Raw genomic sequence first — 19,678 nt, 5'->3', positions numbered from 1 at the left:
CTTCCTTGTGTAAAAATCAAACATTGTGCTGCGTTAAAAGGATATGTTTTACGCATTCTAAAACAATCGGGTTGACTTATATTGTGACAAGCATAATGTATTAGCGTTACATTCGCCCGAATGTAGGCAACAACAGCTTATAGTTGATTATAGTTTTGATAAAAAACCTTCCTTGTGTAAAAACCAAACATTGTGCTGCGTTAAAAAGGATATGTTTTACACATTCTAAAACAATCGGGTTGACTTATATTGTGACAAGCATAATGTATTAGCGTTACATTCGCCCTAATGTAGGCAACTACAGCTTATTGGTATAGTTATTTATAATTTTGATAAAAATCCTTGCTTGTACAACAACCAACCATTGTACTGCGTCAAAAGGATATGTTTTAAACATTTTAAAATAATCGATTTGGCTTACATTCATGACGGACCTGCGTTACATCCGCCCGAATGTAGGCAACCGTGGCATGCTGGTTGTGAATGTTTGTTTTATTTAGTCATAATTACTAAATTCAGCTATACGAAGGGGAAAGGAAGGCTTCGGCAACTGAGTAATCGCAAATGGTGGTATTGTGATATGTTTAGTAACGTGATATGTGGTTCCAGGGTAGATAGAAATATAAATTTTTTGAAACAGAGCGTTCGAGGCACTGTGAAACCCAGCTAAACGAAACGATAGACGACAACCCGTTCGCCAAACGTGGACAAGCCTCGCGAGTGTAGGTGTGGCTGTTTGTTGGAAGATAGAAGTGTCAAGTGTCGGTCAACACAGAGCTCGAAGAATTGTTTGGGACGTTTCGCGCGCGCGATATACGGAGGAGAGGCTCGGAGGTGGTGGTGGTGATTCCCTTAAGCGCGCGTACGTGTCATTCCGTGCGTCCGTCAACGTAACCACCCGGCCGGGCCCGACCGTTCCTCAGCCAACAACCTCCCTTGTGTGCCGTAGCGCCTTAAAGTATGCAGCTGATGACGTTTAACTCGCTGCTCATGTTCGACATCGTGTTCATTTTCTTCCTGTTCCTGGTGTGCGTCACCTGCCTGGTGTACTATCTGCCACCGCGGGAGCTGTCCCCGGCGCACCCGCCACTGGCGGAGGACGACGAGCATTGTCATGACCACTGTCATCACCATCATCTGTACCACCTGCACCACCAGTACCACCATCTGGGAGCGGCGTGCTGCGAGGGTACGGCGGCGCCGCTGGTGCGCGAGTGTGCAGCGGCTGCGAGGCGCATTTCTGGAGGCGGGACGCCCGCCTGCAGCCTCCCCGACCTCAGGGAGCTCGTCGTGCCGGAGCCGAGTGCTCCGGAGTGCGCTGCCGATGCGGGCAACTCCTCCTGCGCAAATCTCGGCGTGCTAGAGTTCGATGCGGAGCACCCAGAAGGAGGTCTCTGCCCGCTGCGGGCTTCACCGCCTATCTTAGACCACCGGCAAGACTATCGCCAGCCGCCGATGGTACGGGAAGATGGCGTCCTGCTGCTCGACTGTGCGCTCGAGGACATTCTCCCCCTATGTCCGAGAGCATCGTCCCCGCCCGAATGTGCTGCTGACCCTCAGCGTTCTCCTTCTGCAAGCGAAGTACTCCGACGCACCTCTGGTCCACACTTTCTTCCGGACTATATAGACGAACCATACCACAACGGCAGCTATCAGCAGCAGCAGCAACAGAACTTCTGCCCATCCTGCACTTACGCCTGCTACCAGCAGCACCGACAGGCAGTGTCACCCACCGTACGCCAATGTCACCCACCGTCGCCGGCTGTGGTCAACTACCATCGAACCTTAGGCCGCCCCGACAAACACGACGCACCACCGTTCGTTGCGATTGAAATCGAGCGTTATGACGGTACGGCAGGAGGTGACAGGGGTCGAAGGGGCAGCGGCAACACGGGAGCTGGTAACATCGAGGTTCCGCCACCTGCCCCAGCGTTGCCCGCCTGCTGCTACGTGCGGGCGAAAACCAGCGACATCAAGGAATGCACCGGGCCTATACACGACGTGTAGAGGTAGGTGTGGGGCGGCAACACTTGGACAAAGAACCCCTTTCCTATGCCCTCTTGCTCCCTTCCCCGTCTCCTTCCCACACACCACCATCTAATTGGTCGCTTCATTATGCATACACTCTCCACACGGTTGACACACTGACACTCGGACATTGTTCTCCTTCGGTATTATGCATTCGAACACTGTCATGTTCGTAATTTGATCAACTTTAACTCGCAATTTCTATCAAAGGCCAATTTCTAAATAAAAAATTGACACACACTGATTTTTTGACTTGCATCTTTCGTTGGGTGATTCATTCACAAGTTATAGCAAGAGCACAGTAACGAACTCATCACCCATAAACGCAATAGTTTGTTGTTCGCTTTGAAGTGTTGGATGATTTAGTTGATGAGCGAACAGTTTTGCCAAAACATAGACACTCTTCAATGCTACCATCTTTCATAGAATTAGTGGGTGCAAAATGAGTCAGAGCGAGTGAGTGAGTTACCTCTTCGCAGCGAGCCCATTGATTCCAATCATCAAGATGATTTACGTTTGACTCATTTGTATTTTAAATCACTTAGACTAACTCACATTTAACTATTGGGAGTGGGAAAACTCTCAATGGGGAATCATTCTGAGTTGTTTTTGATTCAAATCATCACGACTCCCGAGATGAGTATTAAACATTTTGAGCTGACCACATACCTCTGGATGAGTTGATTCATTCCTAGCGAGATAAAGAATTACCTCTCCATTTGCAGCTCACTCACTCTGAATTGATTCACTTTACTGAATCGTTATTCTCATCGCAAAATAGACCAAATATCCCAAAGAAATGAATACTTTGTACACATTTTGAACTTGTGTGAATCAGTTATTCTCACTCTTATAATAAGCAACTTTAAAGTCCTTGTCTCCATCCGCAAAAGGTGGAAAAAGAAAGACTCGCTTTAATCACCAGCATAGAAAATAGTAACGTTTCTTCGGAGTTAAAAACAGGACTAACCAATTGTCCACCAGTGTGCCTCACTGTGCGCCTTCCACGATCAGACAAACATGCGACCGGAAAACACATTTCGACGATTCTCAAACTAGCCATTGGATGCACGTCTTTTCCTCCCCGTTCATTCTCGTGCACGATGGTCCTCTCGAATAGAGCTTATCTATCGCGCGACCTGCTCCAAAACGAGCCATATTCTGTCGTGTCAAACCCGCTACTGCTGCAGGACCCGCTCCCGGTTTCCGTGGGTCAGTGCACACGCAAAGAATACGCTACGTTATGTGGTAGGGTAATCGGGGCCCTACAGATTGTTCCATTGCCCTCCAGGTTCTATACCATTGAACACAGTTGAACTTGTTTGTTTGTGGCTTTTCCAATTCCAAAATATCAATTGTATATGTTTGCAGTATTGTCATGTCTGCGGTTGTTATGTTTTTCCATAGATATACATCTTAATTGATCGACGTAGGAAATATTAGGAGAAGAATTTAAATTATTGCTATAGTATAAAGCCGCTTTGGTGTTTTTATTCCTTTTCCTTTATTTGCTTGTTGATGTGTAACTCTTCATATTCAACTAAGGAATCTAAAATTTTGAAATAGTTTTCTAGGATCTGAACCTTTCTGTTCATTGTGGTCGGCATCCAAGTCCCTAACCGAGACGTCTCGATAATTTTTTATTGATAGCCACTCTTTATAATACTTTTGTCGATATAATTTCATTCTTTTCTTCCTTTTCTTTATCAAACTAGGTAAAACGGCCCGGTTACAAGACCCGTTTACAGGACCCGTTGAATGGTCCCTGTTAAAGGGCCCGGCAACACGGCCAATTTACATGGCCCGGTTACGAGCCTCGGGCGAGTTCTGGTTTAGGGATGCTCGGGTGAGTTCTGGTTCAGGACTGTTCGGGCGAGTTTTGGTTCAGCGATACTCGGGCGAGTTCTGGTTCAGGGCTGCTCGGACGAGTTCTTTTTGAGGGCTGCTCGGGCGAGTTTTGGTTCAGGGCTGCTCGGGCGAGTTCTGGTTCAGGGCTGCTCGGACGAGTTCTTTTTGAGGGCTGCTCGGGCGAGTTCTGGTCCAGGACTACTCGGGCGAGTTTTGGTTCAGGGCTGCTCGGGCGAGTTTTGGTTCAGCGATACTCGGGCGAGTTCTGGTTCAGGGCTGCTCGGGCGAATTTTGGTTCAGGGCTGCTCGGGCGAGTTCTGGTTCAAGGCTGCTCGGGCGAATTTTGGTTCAGGGCTACTCGGGCGAGTTTTGGTTCAGGGCTGCTCGGACGAGTTCTGGTTCAGGGCTGCTCGGTCGAGTTCTGGTTCAGGGCTGCTCGGGCGAGTTTTGGTTCAGCGGTACTCGGGCGAGTTCTGGTTCAGGGCTGCTCGGGCGAGTTTTGGTTGAAGGCTGCTCGGGCGAGTTTTGGTTCAGGGATGCTCGGACGAGTTCTGGTCCAGGACTGCTCGGGCGAGTTCTGGTTCAGGGCTGCTGGGTCGAGTTCTGGTTCAGGGCTGCTCGGGTGAGTTCCGGTTCAGGACTGCTCGGGCGAGTTTTGGTTGAAGGCTGCTCGGGCGAGTTTTGGTTCAGGGATGCTCGGACGAGTTCTGGTCCAGGACTGCTCGGGCGAGTTCTGGTTCAGGGCTGCTGGGTCGAGTTCTGGTTCAGGGCTGCTCGGGCGAGTTCTGGTCCAGGACTACTCGGGCGAGTTTTGGTTCAGGGCTGCTCGGGCGAGTTTTGGTTCAGCGATACTCGGGCGAGTTCTGGTTCAGGGCTGCTCGGGCGAATTTTGGTTCAGGGCTGCTCGGGCGAGTTCTGGTTCAAGGCTGCTCGGGCGAATTTTGGTTCAGGGCTACTCGGGCGAGTTTTGGTTCAGGGCTGCTCGGACGAGTTCTGGTTCAGGGCTGCTCGGTCGAGTTCTGGTTCAGGGCTGCTCGGGCGAGTTTTGGTTCAGCGGTACTCGGGCGAGTTCTGGTTCAGGGCTGCTCGGGCGAGTTTTGGTTGAAGGCTGCTCGGGCGAGTTTCGGTTTAGGGATGCTCGGGCGAGTTCTGTTTGTGGGCTTATTTATTTATATTTATATATTTTTTTATTATTTATAGGGGAAATTATTAACAAAATGTGTGAGAGATCAAAGTAAAATTGACCCGTTTATTATTTCGCATTCTACTGATTGTTGTGACTTATTGGTCGCATTCATTCTTTGCAAAATTCTATTCCAGATTATGGTCATTAAATAACTTTCAAATTTAGACATTTTTATTAACAATGATTTTGCTTCCTAAATTGTCCGCTGTTTTTCATTTTCAGCAATAACTATTTTATTTAACACTTCCTTGATTTGCTGAAATCCAGCTTTGAATGCTGCTATTATTAGCCGTATAACACTTCCGTTAGAGCCGCTGCTGGGTGACACAGTCTGTGACCAGCTGTTCGGTGAAAGATAACGCCCGGGTCCGAAGGGCAATCCGAATCTCACGTGGGACCGGAAATAATGGTTTCGCAAATGGTTGGTGTTCGGGGTTGGGCGCCTTCTTACGATTGGCCGCTTTTCTTGCTCGTCTCGACAAACACTTACTACTTTTCAGCGTCAAACGGTGCGCGGAAAAACAATCACGATTTTTCAGCACATTTAAACCGAGCGGTAATGCATTCGGTTAAAGCATACCGACCTTCCAATGGCGAAGAAAAATGAGAACCATCGAACGGAAGCTGGCCAAAAAACAAAAAACAATCGCCCTTGCAGGATGTCATATGCCGGTCGAAAAACGGCTCTAGAGTAAGGCTCTCTCCTTCTCTCCTTGCCGTTGGTTGAAGTGCCACAGTTTCGAAGCTTCGAGCGGTGCAAGCAACCGCAAGCATTCGGTATGTTTTCGTTGTTAAATTCAAGCCGGCAGCCGGGCGTGTACTCCACATGGGCAGGACAGTCCCCGCTGGCACTCGTTAGTTTCCGTTTGTGTTTGCTCAAGATACGTCGCGCGCTTGTGTGTGTGTGTGTGCCCCTTGTGAGACATCCTGCGGGCGTGCGGTCAGGGCGTAGCGGAGATTCATCGTTCTTATCGGAATGCAAACTTCTGCCACTGCCAGCAGGTCAACGTGCCGAAGCGCACGCTGGGCGATGTAGGATGTGGGCAATTCCAATGTACGAGTGAGACATAAACTGCAGCGAACCATGGAGGAATGCAAATCGTTTGCTGTACGAAAGTAGCGAGTAAAATGGCGTGAAAGAAATACGAAAAACGGGTCAAGCCAAACTAGATATTTTTCCTTGTGATCAAGGGCTCTATTATAGAAATTTTTACAATAAAATTTAGAAATCCTTCAAACTTTTTCGATATTTTTCTTCACTTGTTTTCTTTGTTCTTGATATTGTAACTTACCTTAATTGTGCTATTGTGTTGTATTATTTTTCATTGTTTTTCAAAAGCTGATTCCCAAGTCTTTACTTTTGCTGTGGATATTTTTATTGGTTTCCTAAGTGCACTTAGCAGTGATTGTTAGAAGCAGGAAATAATTGTTTGTTTTATCTGTATCTCCTTTGCTCTCTGTGCTTTGCTATTTATCCATCTTTGATTGTTTTAGTTTTGGTGGATTTTTGCAGTTCTACTTTCTTGCTTCGTTTTACTCTTTTATGGTGTTTTCGATTATTAAATCACTTGTTCATCTCCTGTCTGTTCCGATCTACTTATTTCCATTTTTCTTTTTGCTACTTGTGTTTTTCTTATCGTTTACAGATCTTAAACTCTTTTATTCCCGAGCGTATTGGCACAGAAACAATTGTTGTCCCTAATGTTGGTCAAAAATATTTGAAATGAATCTTTTTCGGATCTGGTTTTGTAGTTTAAGTAAAATTAATATTGAAGATTATTGCAAACGCGCATTCATTTTTGCAAAACAGGCTGTAATGCAATTTTCATTTTGTTGGATTTCCTCAAGCGAAACCTTTGCATTCGGGAATGGGATGTAACGAAAATTAAACCGTGCATGCAATTTCGCCCAACAGCGCTTTGCAAGCGGTGAATAGAAGTGTGTGCTGCACTCGGCACCGAACCGTGATTATGATGAATTAACATCCGACAGTGCACCGCTTCATACGGCTGTGTGCTCCCTTCGTCTGTCCGTGTTCGAATTAATCTTCAGCCTCCGATGCGCTGGTGGGTGAATTTAAGACGCCTCGTTGCGTGCACCACCACCGTCCGGGCTTAATGATGATTAATCACCGACACCGGTAGGAGAAAATGGCTGCCGGGTCATTCCGTTTACTCCAGCCAGGGGTAATGAGAAGGTGGAGCCAAAAAAAAGGCAGCACGCAGATATCCACAAATCGCCACCATTTGTCCAACGGGAAAAGTCGAGCGCGGTGTGGCGATGGAGATGGACGCGAAAACAGCCATTGTCACAGTTCAGACGGGCAGCATTTGTCATGTGACATCTGCCTCGAGCCGGCGGCGAACCCCTCGCTAGATGGAGGCGCCTGGTGTTTGGTGGCTGGACGAAACGACTTTCGTCTCGATCAACATCAAGTCCGTAGAGCAGTAATCAGGTTTCGGTACCTTTTAGGCTTACCTATGTATGTTGCCAAATTTATTTCACCACATTGATCTAAAGGAAAGTACGTGCATTTGTGGTACATTCTACGATGAACTGTTACGGTACGTTATCTATATATATAAAATTCTTGTGTCGCGGTGTTAGAGTTTAAACTCCTCCTAAACGGCTGAACCATTTTTAATCAAACTTTGCACACATGTTTCTTAGGCATAAGAATATGGATTTTAACTATAAGTCACGTCTAGAAACAACATGCTTTTTTAAATATTTTGGCACAAATAGGACGAACCAAAATGTGTAGTAAAAAACAAAATATATTTTCAAGAGTTGTATGTTGTTCAAAAAATGTCTAACCGAGCCAGCTAGTATTTCATAAGTTCTTTCAAACTTTTTCTTCTTGCTTTCATCGTAAGCGTTTAACAACTTGCCCCCCCTTCTAGCTAAAGAAAATAATAAACAAACAAGCTGGCTTATTATGAAAAGTGTGACAAGCTGGTGAAAATGAAAATTTCGTGAATGCAATTTTAAAAAAAAATCATCATTGAAAATTTCGTGCGAAACACCAATCCAACAATTTGAAGTGAACGCCACATCGAGCTTTTTAATGAACTGGTTGAAAATTTTCTTTTAATCACTAACCACCAGCTAAGCGTAAAATGCACTAAAAGAAGCAAAAAGTGGACAAAAGTGACGATACTGTGTTGGTGTCAGTCAAAGAAAAGTAGTACGATGGAGAAAATTGAGACGAAAAAAACAACAGCAAACCACTACCGAGGAAACCGATGATAGATAGTGGAGCACACAAAAGACGAGCGCAATGAAGTGGTTAAAAATGTAAAGCGCACCAAACAATTGCATTAAGCAGTTGCTTTTTGCATTATCAAACTGCACACGTATAGAGGTTGAAGGTAGAAGTGAACTTATTCCATCGCCGAGAAGCGTTCGAAGCGAGCTGGAAACGTGGCGGAGTCACTGCCCAAGGACGGAGAAGGATCTATTTTACCTACTTCACCGAACGGTTTTCCTCGGTAAACTGCTCGCGAGTCGGTAAAGTTTTACGATTATCGTTAGCTTTGCATTATTTCCTGTTTCCATCGGACGGGAAGAGCCGGTGTAATGTGTTGGAGTATAATTTAATTAATTTTTCAATGCTCGTTGCCTGCGGGGTTGGGAATGTTTATCGTCTATTTTATACACCCGCTTTTATCACGCGCTTGAGAGTGTGGGATGGTAAAACATAAAACGGATGTTAATGCCTGCCCGTTCGTCCTTCTCCTCCTCCCCATCCTCGGTTTCAATCCCTCAAAATCAGCTGCTGGCGTAGCTTTACTTTCATCAAAGCCTTTCGTGTTTCACGAAAGACGCGATCGCAAATGTGGAGCCGAACAACAAAAGCAACAGTATCAACCCCGGTTGTCGCGTGAAACGATCGTTGCTAATTTCATTGATTTGTTTTCGACTGTCCGGGATTGCTTTCGTCGTCCCCAAGCCATGGTTCAGCATAGCAATAATCAGGTGGGTGTTAAAATCCCTCTCTTTTGTGGCTCGCTTTTGGATGCCGGGTTTTTTGTTTTTATTTCCAAACGGCGGGCAAGTGACAAAGCGCCAGGTGGGATTATAATTGGCGGCTGGGTGGGAAAACCACGGCGACCAACTAAGACCCCCCCCCCCCCCCCCCCCCGGGGAGGGGAGGTTCGGTGATCCTTTTCCTGCGGCCCAAAAATCCCACCCAAGTCAGGTAAATGGACAGCTGGAATTCGATTAAACTTTCCCGGATCGGGTTTCCCTCGCGATGGGAAATCGCAGCAAAAATCCCAACCCACTGAAAAGGGGATAAAAAAGGGAGGGACGGGTCACTGTCAGCTCATCCTATCTGGCGCTGGCCAGTCTTGTTCGACGCTAAACGGTTCGATGGCGGAAGGGACAGACGGCTACAAATCCTCGACGGCGTTTGATTGATTTGCATTATCGAATAGCAACTGCCAGTTTGGCGCTCCGGAGTTGAATCTCGAATCCCGAATTCCATTCCATGACCTTTTCGTTTCGTTCGTTCTGTTTCTCTGACAATCTAACCTTTCCGCGAGGATATTGCGACAAACAGCCAGGCAGGGAATACCGCCGTCACTTTATGTTATCTCGTCGATCAGGGTTGAGATTCGCCATCTCTTGTTATTTTCAAAGTTAAAGATACATTGGATGAAGTTCTTTCAAAATGTTAAAAACAGGATACAAAATTCGTGGGCCTCAAAAGGAATGTAAAAGATTGACTAGAAAGAAAACAAAAAAAAATAAATATCTAGGGATGGACATCACTAACTTGTAACACTTTAAAAATAAAAGTGAACTAGGCAGTGACAGGATCTAAACATTCAACAACAGATTACAACAGACCCTGGCTAATCTATGATATATTTTAGCTTGTTCTATTTGTATGGAGTTTTGTGTACACAAAAATTACGACCAATACTGAACCGTCAGTTCTGAACCTTGGAAAATTGTTTGATCACTACTTTCTGATCATATAAATTTGCTTCTAACACCAACAAAACAAGCATGGACACATTTTACACTTCTTGACATCAAAAAACAACACATCATAAAAATACACAAAACATGTATTTTGACAAATGTCAAGGTGTATCCACCAAAGCGGTACAACAAGGTTTATACAACACGATACAATCATTTGTATTTTATAGGACCTGTTATTTAATTGTGAAATAATTAGTTGACAAATAAACACAAAGTAAATAAACAAAAGTAAAATAAATTAAATTCATATTAGTACTATTCCCCAACAACGTACATGTGATATATTTTCCAATGCAATGCCTGCAATGACATACCTAGCGCAAGATGAATATGTAATTATGAGGTGTAAAATTTTACATAAAGTTTGTTTTATGAAAATTAACACTTAAACTGAACATTCGTTCACAGAAATGTAAAAAAAAATAACATAAATTATCAACTTGCTCTTCTTCTTTACACAGTGTTTACACATTTTAACACCTTTCTGGTTTCCCGTTTCCCTTTCGTTGCAGTTTGTCCTCCCAACCATCGTCCCCACCGTCGTCTTGGTCGTCGTCGCTGTTGGTGTGGTCATCTTTAGTATCGTTATCGTCGAGCGTGGGACAAAGTTGGTTGTCGGTGGAGAGAAGATCGTTGATTCCCGCTTCGTTCGTGCCGATAGTTAGTATCGTACCAAACCATCACAAGAAACTGGCAGAAGAACCGGAAGCGAGCGTAGGATCGAGGAACCCGGACGTCGAGACGAGCGCAAACGGCACCATGCCACCGACGGTCGCGGGCGTCGACAATAATAGTAGCATCGCAGCAGCAACAGTTGATGGACGAGCCGGCAGCAGCTCGTCGGACCGCACCAGCAGCAGCAACAGCGATCGTCAGAGGGGGAAGCATCCGGAGAACGACATGCAGCAGCACGCCATGGGCACGCAGGAGGGGGGCGCGGCGAAGAGTAGCATCCAGTCATCCGCAACGACAGCACCACAACCACCAACGTATGGTGCCTACACTAACAATACTTTACCGCGGGGGCCTTATCTTCAGTATAAGTATAACAACATTTGTAGTGTTCCGTGCAACCAGGACAATAACGAACATCAAACGCAGCAGAAGCAGCACCAACAGCTTATACTTCACCATCATCAGGCTCAGCAGCAGCAGCAGCAGCAGCATCAGCATCAAGCGAGTCATCATCAGTCCAGGCACCAGTATCAAAACTCCCTGCATCAGAACCACCATCATTATCATCATCAACAACAACAACAACAACAACAGCAGCATCGCTCGAAGCAGCAGGGTCAGCGTCCGCTTGCGATGGAGCAGGACCAGTCGAGGGACCAGCATCAAATGTGGCATTACCGGAAGCAGCAGCAGCAGCATCTCGAAGGTGAAGGTGGCGTTTTGGTTCAGCGACACCGCGATGAGCCGAACCAGTGGCACCAGGAACAACGACACAACCTCCCGCCGTACAGCAACGCCAGCTCGTCGCAGCACACGGAAGGAGGCGGTGGCCCTGACCACGGGTACCAGGTGTTGCAAGCCCGCCAACAGCAGCATCAACCACTCGGCAACAACAACGAAGGCTGTGCTAGCAGTAATAGTTTAAGTAAGATTAGTCATAGTAACGCCGCCATTCTGTCGCAACGTCAACTACCACCACCACCACCATCGGTGTCGCCATCGTCCCGCTCCGCAACCGTGTACTCGCAACACCAGCTCTATCAACCGGCAGCAGCAGCAGCAGCAGCGCCTCCAGCTACAATCAACGACGTCCATCAACAGGCGTCCGGCGGCGGGCTGGCGAAGGATATACGCTATCAGCAGCTGCAGCAACAGCAACAGCTGTCCGGCTGGCTGCGACCACACGTTCCGGCACACGGTTGCGCGGTGCTGCTGACGGACGTGATCGCACTGAGGCGCCCGAGCCAGCCGGAAGGCTGGGCCCTGCTGTGCCAGTCGGTGCAGGCGCTCCAGGATCTGTTTCTCGGTGGTAAGTGTTCCCATTTCTGTAGAAACTGTTACGTTGTTTAGTTTGTTCTGAGGGAAACAGAGCAATGTGCCACTTTGCATTCCACCCAAACGCGCCTGAAGGTATGCTATGCCCATGACGATCACAGGGTGTTTCTTTCGTTGGACAATGTTGGACTGTGCACTTCTCCCGAACGCGCCTGAAAGTATGCTATGCCCATGACAAACACAGGGTGTTTCTTTCGTTTGACAAAGTACCACTGTACATTTCGTCCAAACACACCTGAAGGTATGCTATGCCCATAACAAACACAGGGTGTTTCTTTCGTTCGACATTGCATCGCTGTGTATTTCGCCAAAACGCGCCTGAAGGTATGCTTTGCCACAGGGTGTTTCTTTCTTTCGGCAGTGAGCATTTCTACTAAACGCGCCTGAAGGTATGCTATGTCCATGACAAACACAGGGTGTTTCTTTCGTTCGACAATGAGCATTTCTTCTAAACGCGCCTGAAGGTATGCTATGCTCATGACAAACACAGGCTGTTTCTTTCGTTCGACATTGTATTACTGTATATTTCGTCAAAAAGCGCCTGAAGGTATGCTTTGCCACAGGGTGTTTCTTTCGTTAGACAACGTACCACTGTGCATTTCTCCCAAACGCGCCTGAAGGTATGCTATGTCCATGACGATCACAGGGTGTTTCTTTCGTTGGACAATGTTGGACTGTTCACTTCTCCCGAACGCGCCTGAAGGTATGCTATGCCCATGACAAACACAGGGTGTTTCTTTCGTTCGACAAAGTACCACTGTACATTTCGTCCAAACACACCTGAAGGTATGCTATACCCATAACAAACACAGGGTGTTTCTTTCGTTCGACATTGCATCACTGTGTATTTCGCCAAAACGCGCCTGAAGGTATGCTTTGCCACAGGGTGTTTCTTTCGTTCGGCAATGAGCATTTCTACTAAACGCGCCTGAAGGTATGCTATGCCCATGACAAACACAGGGTGTTTCTTTCGTTCGACAATGTAACATTGTTCATCGGGGTGTTTCTTTCGTTGGACAACGTACCACTGTTCATTTCTCCCGAACGCGCCTGAAGGTATGCTATGCCCATGACAAACACAGGGTGTTTTTTTCGTTCGACATTGTACCACTGTACATTTCGTCCAAACAAACCTGAAGGTATGCTATGCCCATAACAAACACAGGGTGTTGTTATACAATGTACCATTGTGAATTTATCCAAAACGCGCCTGAAGGCATGCTATGTCCATGACAAACACAGGGTGTTTCTTTCGTTCGATATTGTATCACTGTGTATTTCGCCAAAAAGCGCCTGAAGGTATGCTAAGTCCATGACAAAACAGGCAGTTTCTTTCGTTCGACATTGCATCACTGTGTATTTCGCCAAAAAGCACCTGAAGGTATGCTTTGCCATAGGGTGTTTCTTTCGTTAGACAATGTACCGCTGTGCATTTCTCCTAAACGCGCCTGAAGGTATGCTATGCCCATGACGATCACAGGGTGTTTCTTTCGTTGGACAATGTATCGCTGTGCGTTTCTCCCGAACGCGCCTGAAGGTATGCTTTGCCACAGGGTGTTTCTTTCCTTGGACAATGTACCACTGTGTATTTCGCGCCTAAAGGTATGCTGCAGGACATTTCTTTTTCGTTCCCGAGACGCAACCTCGGTGAGTGAGTGCGCTCTGTCCCTCGCTCCCTTCCCACCTGCAACACCACAGCCCGACTAGCAACGAATGCGTCAAAATCAGACCTCCCAAAAACAAAAAAAACACACTAGATATGCCAAGCCAAGCGACAGCGATCGGTACCGACGCTCCATGGGGCGACAATCAATTAATTAGCGAGGAAAAGTTTCGGCCCCTCGGTCTGGCACTGAGCACTGTTGCCGAAGCACAAGAGCCAACAGTGTGCCGTTGTGTGGGCTGCGTTTGGCAGGCGCTTTTAATTGACTTCGCAACAAGCCTAATTTATACGGATTTTTCCCGAGCGCAGCTGGGGCGGGGTGGGTTGTTTCGTCCACGAAAAAGTGCCGGCTTGGTTTTCCATCCCCCCTCCCGGGCTTGTTGTATTGTTTCACGCCTTGGAAATCCTTGCCGCCACCGGCACAACTTCTCCGCGGTGCTTTCCTTTCCTTTCCGCCAGCAGCAACATTCTTGCGACACAGCGGATGTGTCCGCTTCCGGCCAGCAGCAACAGCAACGAAGAAGCGACAACCTTCTTGTCCCATCCTACTAAACCTTCAGCTGAAAGTAGCACAACCAACGTCGGAAGCGTAATACATCTACGCCGAAGGCTCGCTTGTTTATTGAAAAACGTACACCACCGCGCTTAACGGTATTTTTTCCCCCGAACGAACGAGAACGGGCGTACAAAAAGTGAGTTATCCAATTTACTCTGCACTGTGTTTCATTCACTCAATGACGTGCTTTTATGAATGGGCTCTTCGAGCGGTTTGAATAACGCTGTTGGTACGTCGTTGACTCTCTTGGTTTAACGTCTAGCTTTACAACGGGTTATTGCCACCAGCAATGGGTTTACATTAAATTTAAAAGAAAAACGTAACTGAGTTGCTACGTTCGTTTCCGACCTTTTGCTAGATAAAGTGTCATCATACTACACGTACACTTTCATATTTTTTAAAATTGTTTCAAGAATTTCAAATCAAATGACAACATAAAGGCTTTTATTATCTCAAGAACATTTTACATTTTGCGAGTAGATTTTATTTACATACATTGATGAAAAAATATGATAAGTTGCGATGAAAGTAAAGAACGTGGAGCTTGCTAAAGAAACTCCAGACAGAAAACTTAAGGGAAGGAAAGATCAAAATAGAAGATCAACAGGTAATCAAATCAAATCAAAATAGAAAATCAAACTTATAATAAAATGTATCACTTATAATAAAATGTTCGAAAATTAGTTGAGCCTCTGATTGCATGCATTAATTGCACAACCAATGATATGATACAGTTGGAAAAACGCTACATTTGAGCTTTCGCAAAGTATTGGTAAAGTAAGCCCCAACAAATGGCATCTTCCGCGTAATTTGTTTTCCCAAATGAAACCAAATTCGTTCTTGATAGATTTTAAAATAAAACACCATTTATAAAAAAAAAAAAAACGGCGATGGAAACAAATCGCACGGCCAACCCTTGTTCGTGATATTCATTTCCGAGCAGAAGAAAAGTTCCCCGCCCCGACAATTAAACTACGTGGGCAGTCTGTAGATAAAGTTCACTTTGCAGAAAGTCTGCTCGCCGGTCCTTTAAAACACCACCGTACGGTTTCTTCCCCGGTTTCGACTCGTTTCGTTTTCGCCGAAGTTTGCTTTCGAGCTCCGCAACCCAACCTGAGGCGGGCTCAACCTTGTCCGCATTATACACGCACCCGGGACTCGAAGGGCTTCCTAGCCTGGCGAGTGAAAGTCACGCCTATACTTGGTGCGGATTTTCCCCCGCTCTCCTAAATCCTCTTCTGGGAACGCTTATCTGAGGGTTGTTTTATTTCTTTCTACGGACTTTTCTCCGTACCATTCGGCTTCCTAAGCCTGAGATGTATTACAGGTTGCGCTCCTATCTTCAATAGTGGATAATTGTTACGTTATACTGCGTTTAAATTTGTTTCATTTAATTTCTTCGATATTTTTCATTTTCATGATCTTTGGGAGAAGGGCTTGTCTATTTTTGTTTTAAATATTATAATGTTTTATATCTATTCCTTCAGTGTTTGTGAGTTGTTTCAGTGTTACCAAATGCATTTTCATATTTTAAAACTCACATTATCATTATAATACGAACATATGTATGAGTTAGTATCATCATTGAAATAAGAGTAATAAAACTAAACCAAAATTAAATGTTTAAAGAACATCCCTTATGCGTTGCAAACATACTTGAAAAGTCAAGTATACTGTTTTGCGCAAAATCAAACTTCGGAGCTCCAATGTTTTTCAAAGTCCGAGTCGCGTTATGGGTTTTGTTGTGGTTTATGCACAGTTACAAGTTATTTTAACTTGTTTTACGTTCAAGTTCGTTGGAAACGTTTACCGATCCGGTGCAAAGCCATATCTTGTTTCAAGCTCGTTTTATTTAACTCGATCAGGAGCATGTAAAACTGCGAGTTTTATCTCTCAACTGATGAACGCCTCATTTACACGCGATCCGTGCGAGTAAAACGATGAATGTACCGCCCAACCAACTCGAACAGCCAACATTGACAAGCGGGCAACGCAAAAATTAGCGAAAGGTGGAGTTTCATTCATTGCGGAGCCCATCTCGCCTCGGAATTCCCCCTATCCCTCCCCCCTCCTCCCACCATTTTCTTTAGATCTTTTCCCATCGTCCACGCACTTTTCCGCGCGTGAGCCTGTTATTCTATTACGTTCCACCATTCACTTGCTTCTCTGCTCGGGATGGAAATCTGTTGCTATTTACCTCTCCCCGCCGGCACGCCGGGTTGGGCTCGAATTTCTGCAGCGAAATATATATCTCTTTATATATATTGTGTCATAGATTAAAGTTAAAATTACAGACGTCGCTCGTGCTGCCCTCCCCCCGTCACGTGAATGAAGCGACCGGTGATTGTGGAATTTCACCTAATGGCTGTTCTCTGGGCGTCCAAATTGGATGGTTTTCCGTACCTTGCCCGCTGTGTGTGTGTGTGTGTGTTTTGGAGGGGTGTTTTTTTTTTGTTGCTGCGTTGAATGCGATGGTAATCTGGGCCGTAATGTTTGGGAGGGCAATAAAACATAACCGCCCAAGCGGTTAATAGGTCTTTCCAGTTGGTGTTTGCCGTCCGCCGTCGTCCGTCTGCGAACCTCGACACCCCCCCCCCCTCCCCTTCCCTCTCCACCACCGTCCCAGTGGGTCGGGGGGGTTGGCTCTTGAAAATTGAAATAAGAGCAAAGAGTCCTCCAAGGGGTTTTCATTTCGATTCCGGTTGGGCGAAATATCACCGAGATAAGCACAACAACGGCGGAGGCGGCCGGCTGAAACCGGGAATGCCATTGAAATGAAGCAGTAAGCGTGTCGGTGGGCCGGGTTTTTCCGCCTCCGCGCCTCCGTTTTTCTCCTGTTCCCTTCTGGTATATGTGGTTTTTTTTTTGTTTCCCCTACTTTTCGGTTACCCTCTCACCCTCATGATTCACGATCATTTCTCCTTTCTGTCGGGGGGTGGGGGGTGGTGGGCTGGTAGGGGTGACACACAAACAAACCTCGGAGCGATCGAAAAATGCTAGCCGGGAGTTTTCGCTTTCCCTTTGTTTCTTTATTCTTTACCTTCTTTCTGCCTCTGCACGAGAAAAGAACTGATATTACTAATGGAAGCAAATCTGTCGGATTGTTTGAGGCCTCGACGCGGAGCCTCTTTTCACTAAGCCGAGACGCAAGTTTGCCTCCGGCGGCCACCGCCGCCACCGCATCTAATCTGGCCTGATTCTTTCGTCAAGTCCTTGAGGCTCGCCCGTTCTGGGCTTCGCTTTTCACCGCGGTGCCACGGGGAATGGATAAACAAAACCACGCCAAAGCCGAACACCGAGCACCTGTTGACTCGCAGCTTCGGTGCTGTGTGCGGCGAGGGAGTTGAAATAAAAATTATAATTCACGATTCATCTGTTCTTGCTCGAACGTGGTATGGTTGCTACAATGAATAACGCACAAAAAAAATTGTTAAAAACATATCAATATTAATAAGGTCGTGATTTTTTTTTTACACAATAATTTTGAAATTTTGAAATTTTGAAATTTTAGCGCCTGAGCTTGAAACACCAGGCGCCTCCATTGGACTTTTATTACGATCCGATTTGATTCGTACCTACGAATCCGATACAGCGGGTTAGATAAATAGATTAATATATTTAAAGTGATATTGAACCATTTTTAAATTGATTATCTATTTTTTAAATCAGAATGTTTCATAAAAAATCAGGGAAAATATTAAAGTGTAATTTTTTTAACTATTGCATTCATGTAGATACTTATTTTTGGTGTATTTTATATTTTTCTTTATTATACATTTTGGTTCGTTGTGCTTTAAATCGATTGAATTAGTTTAATTTAAATAAAATACCTGTTCTCAAATTATTTTACTGACGCAATCCAAATAAATAAAATAATTGTGCCCTGGAATAGAACATTAACAAATTCATGACGGTTTTGAGTAATTTTCAGTAATCGATAAAATATCCTTTGTTAAAATAAAATTTGTTATATAGATTGCTAAAAAAAAACACACACAAATGCTGAGAAACCAGGCGTCTCCATCGCAACGATGGTGTTCGGTTCACTACCAAAGCTTTTGACGTAGGCTTTTTGTGCTAAACCCCATTTTTATAAGGTTACTCACAAATCGAGAACGCGGTTTCGTAACCAAAGTTCTTCCTTTTTTGCTTCAAGGTTTTATTTATTTTGCATCCCTTTTGCGAACAACAATGAATTGAACACCTAGCACCTTCTTTATGCCGTCTGTCATATACACTGCTCCTGTGGTTCGCCTGATTGCGTGCCATTCAAGTTCGGGCTTGGCTTTTGTTTGGAGATATCTGTGTTTTATCGTTCTGCCCGAAAAAAGCACCCCTTGTCTTGAATGGAAGGTTTTTGTTCTTTCTCTCTCTCTCTCTCTCTCGCTCTGTTTCGCTAATCCTGCAAAGACGTTTTGCGCCAGTTTTCTTTGACCGAAGGCAGATAAGCCAAGAACGGACGGCTAAAAACCTTCCAAACCTTCAGCGAGCGTGTAGTAGTATTGTTTTGTTTTACTTTTTATTTTTTACTTTATCCTTATTTAAATGTTCCACTCCGGCTTTTCTCATTTCCCTAATCGACCGGCACGTACCGCCCCCCTCCTCGGCTCTTCGTATCAACCACCTGTCGGTCGGCAGGTAGGGGCAGTACGTGAGAGCAGAACCAACAAGAAAACTCCCCAGACGCGGGAATAGAAAGCCTCCGAGTCCGAGACCGTATAAAACAAGCATCATTAGACATGCTCTGATTCTTCGCGAAAGCGAAAAGCAAATAAAGACAAACCATGGGAGAAGGCGGGAGAGGGGGGGGGATGCTTAACGAAAGCTTCGTGGGTTTATTTTCATTTTACGTTCGCCTGTTCCTTGTCGTCTCCTTTTTTCGCGTTTCGTTTTTCCTCCCCCATCGACTTTCGTCCTCCCGGTGTCCAGTCTAGCGAATCCGCCATGGATAACGATGTCACGCTGGCCTTTATCGGATGCTGTTGGTGAAAATAAGGTCCAACAAGGCAGCTGACTTAATTGTTACTGAGTGCACGCGCGTGCGATTCGAATCTGCGGCGCAAAAAAGTCTATTTTTGGCGATTGTTGGAAGGCAAATTACCAAATAGCTGTTACTGCGTCAAACGTCGACAAACATTTCGAGTGGCGATTAGGTTAGGGAGAGGCCTATTTATTGGTTAGAGAGCTTAAGGTTCCCTTGAAGTTCTTTCCACGGTTTACTTTATAGAAATTGCAATTCAATAATATTATTCACATATCTCTGAATGATACGTCCCAAATACATGGTTTAATTGATACACCTCTCCGAGTATTGTTGCCTTCCTGCTAGTAGAACAAGCGAACAAATCAGCAGCTGCGTTCAACCATCTCGTATGAAAGTTAATTACCGAGC

The 19,678-nt window shown here is 45.5% G+C and overlaps 1 protein-coding gene across 1 annotated transcript in view; it reads left to right on the top strand.

Moving 5' to 3' along the window:
- Positions 1-10,816: 10,816 nt before the first annotated feature.
- Positions 10,817-19,678, top strand: part of LOC131268925 (uncharacterized) — a 29,279-nt gene continuing 20,417 nt past the window's right edge. The window contains 3 exon segments of the mRNA XM_058271223.1: positions 10,817-11,700; positions 11,702-11,733; positions 11,784-12,041. Of these exon segments, the coding sequence (XP_058127206.1) occupies positions 10,817-11,700; positions 11,702-11,733; positions 11,784-12,041 (1,174 nt within the window).

The sequence above is a fragment of the Anopheles coustani genome, chromosome X (assembly GCF_943734705.1).
Source record: "Anopheles coustani chromosome X, idAnoCousDA_361_x.2, whole genome shotgun sequence".
Classification (NCBI taxonomy): domain Eukaryota; kingdom Metazoa; phylum Arthropoda; class Insecta; order Diptera; family Culicidae; genus Anopheles; species Anopheles coustani.
The sequence above is the reverse complement of the archived record's forward strand: the minus strand, read 5'-3'. Positions and strand labels throughout refer to the sequence as shown.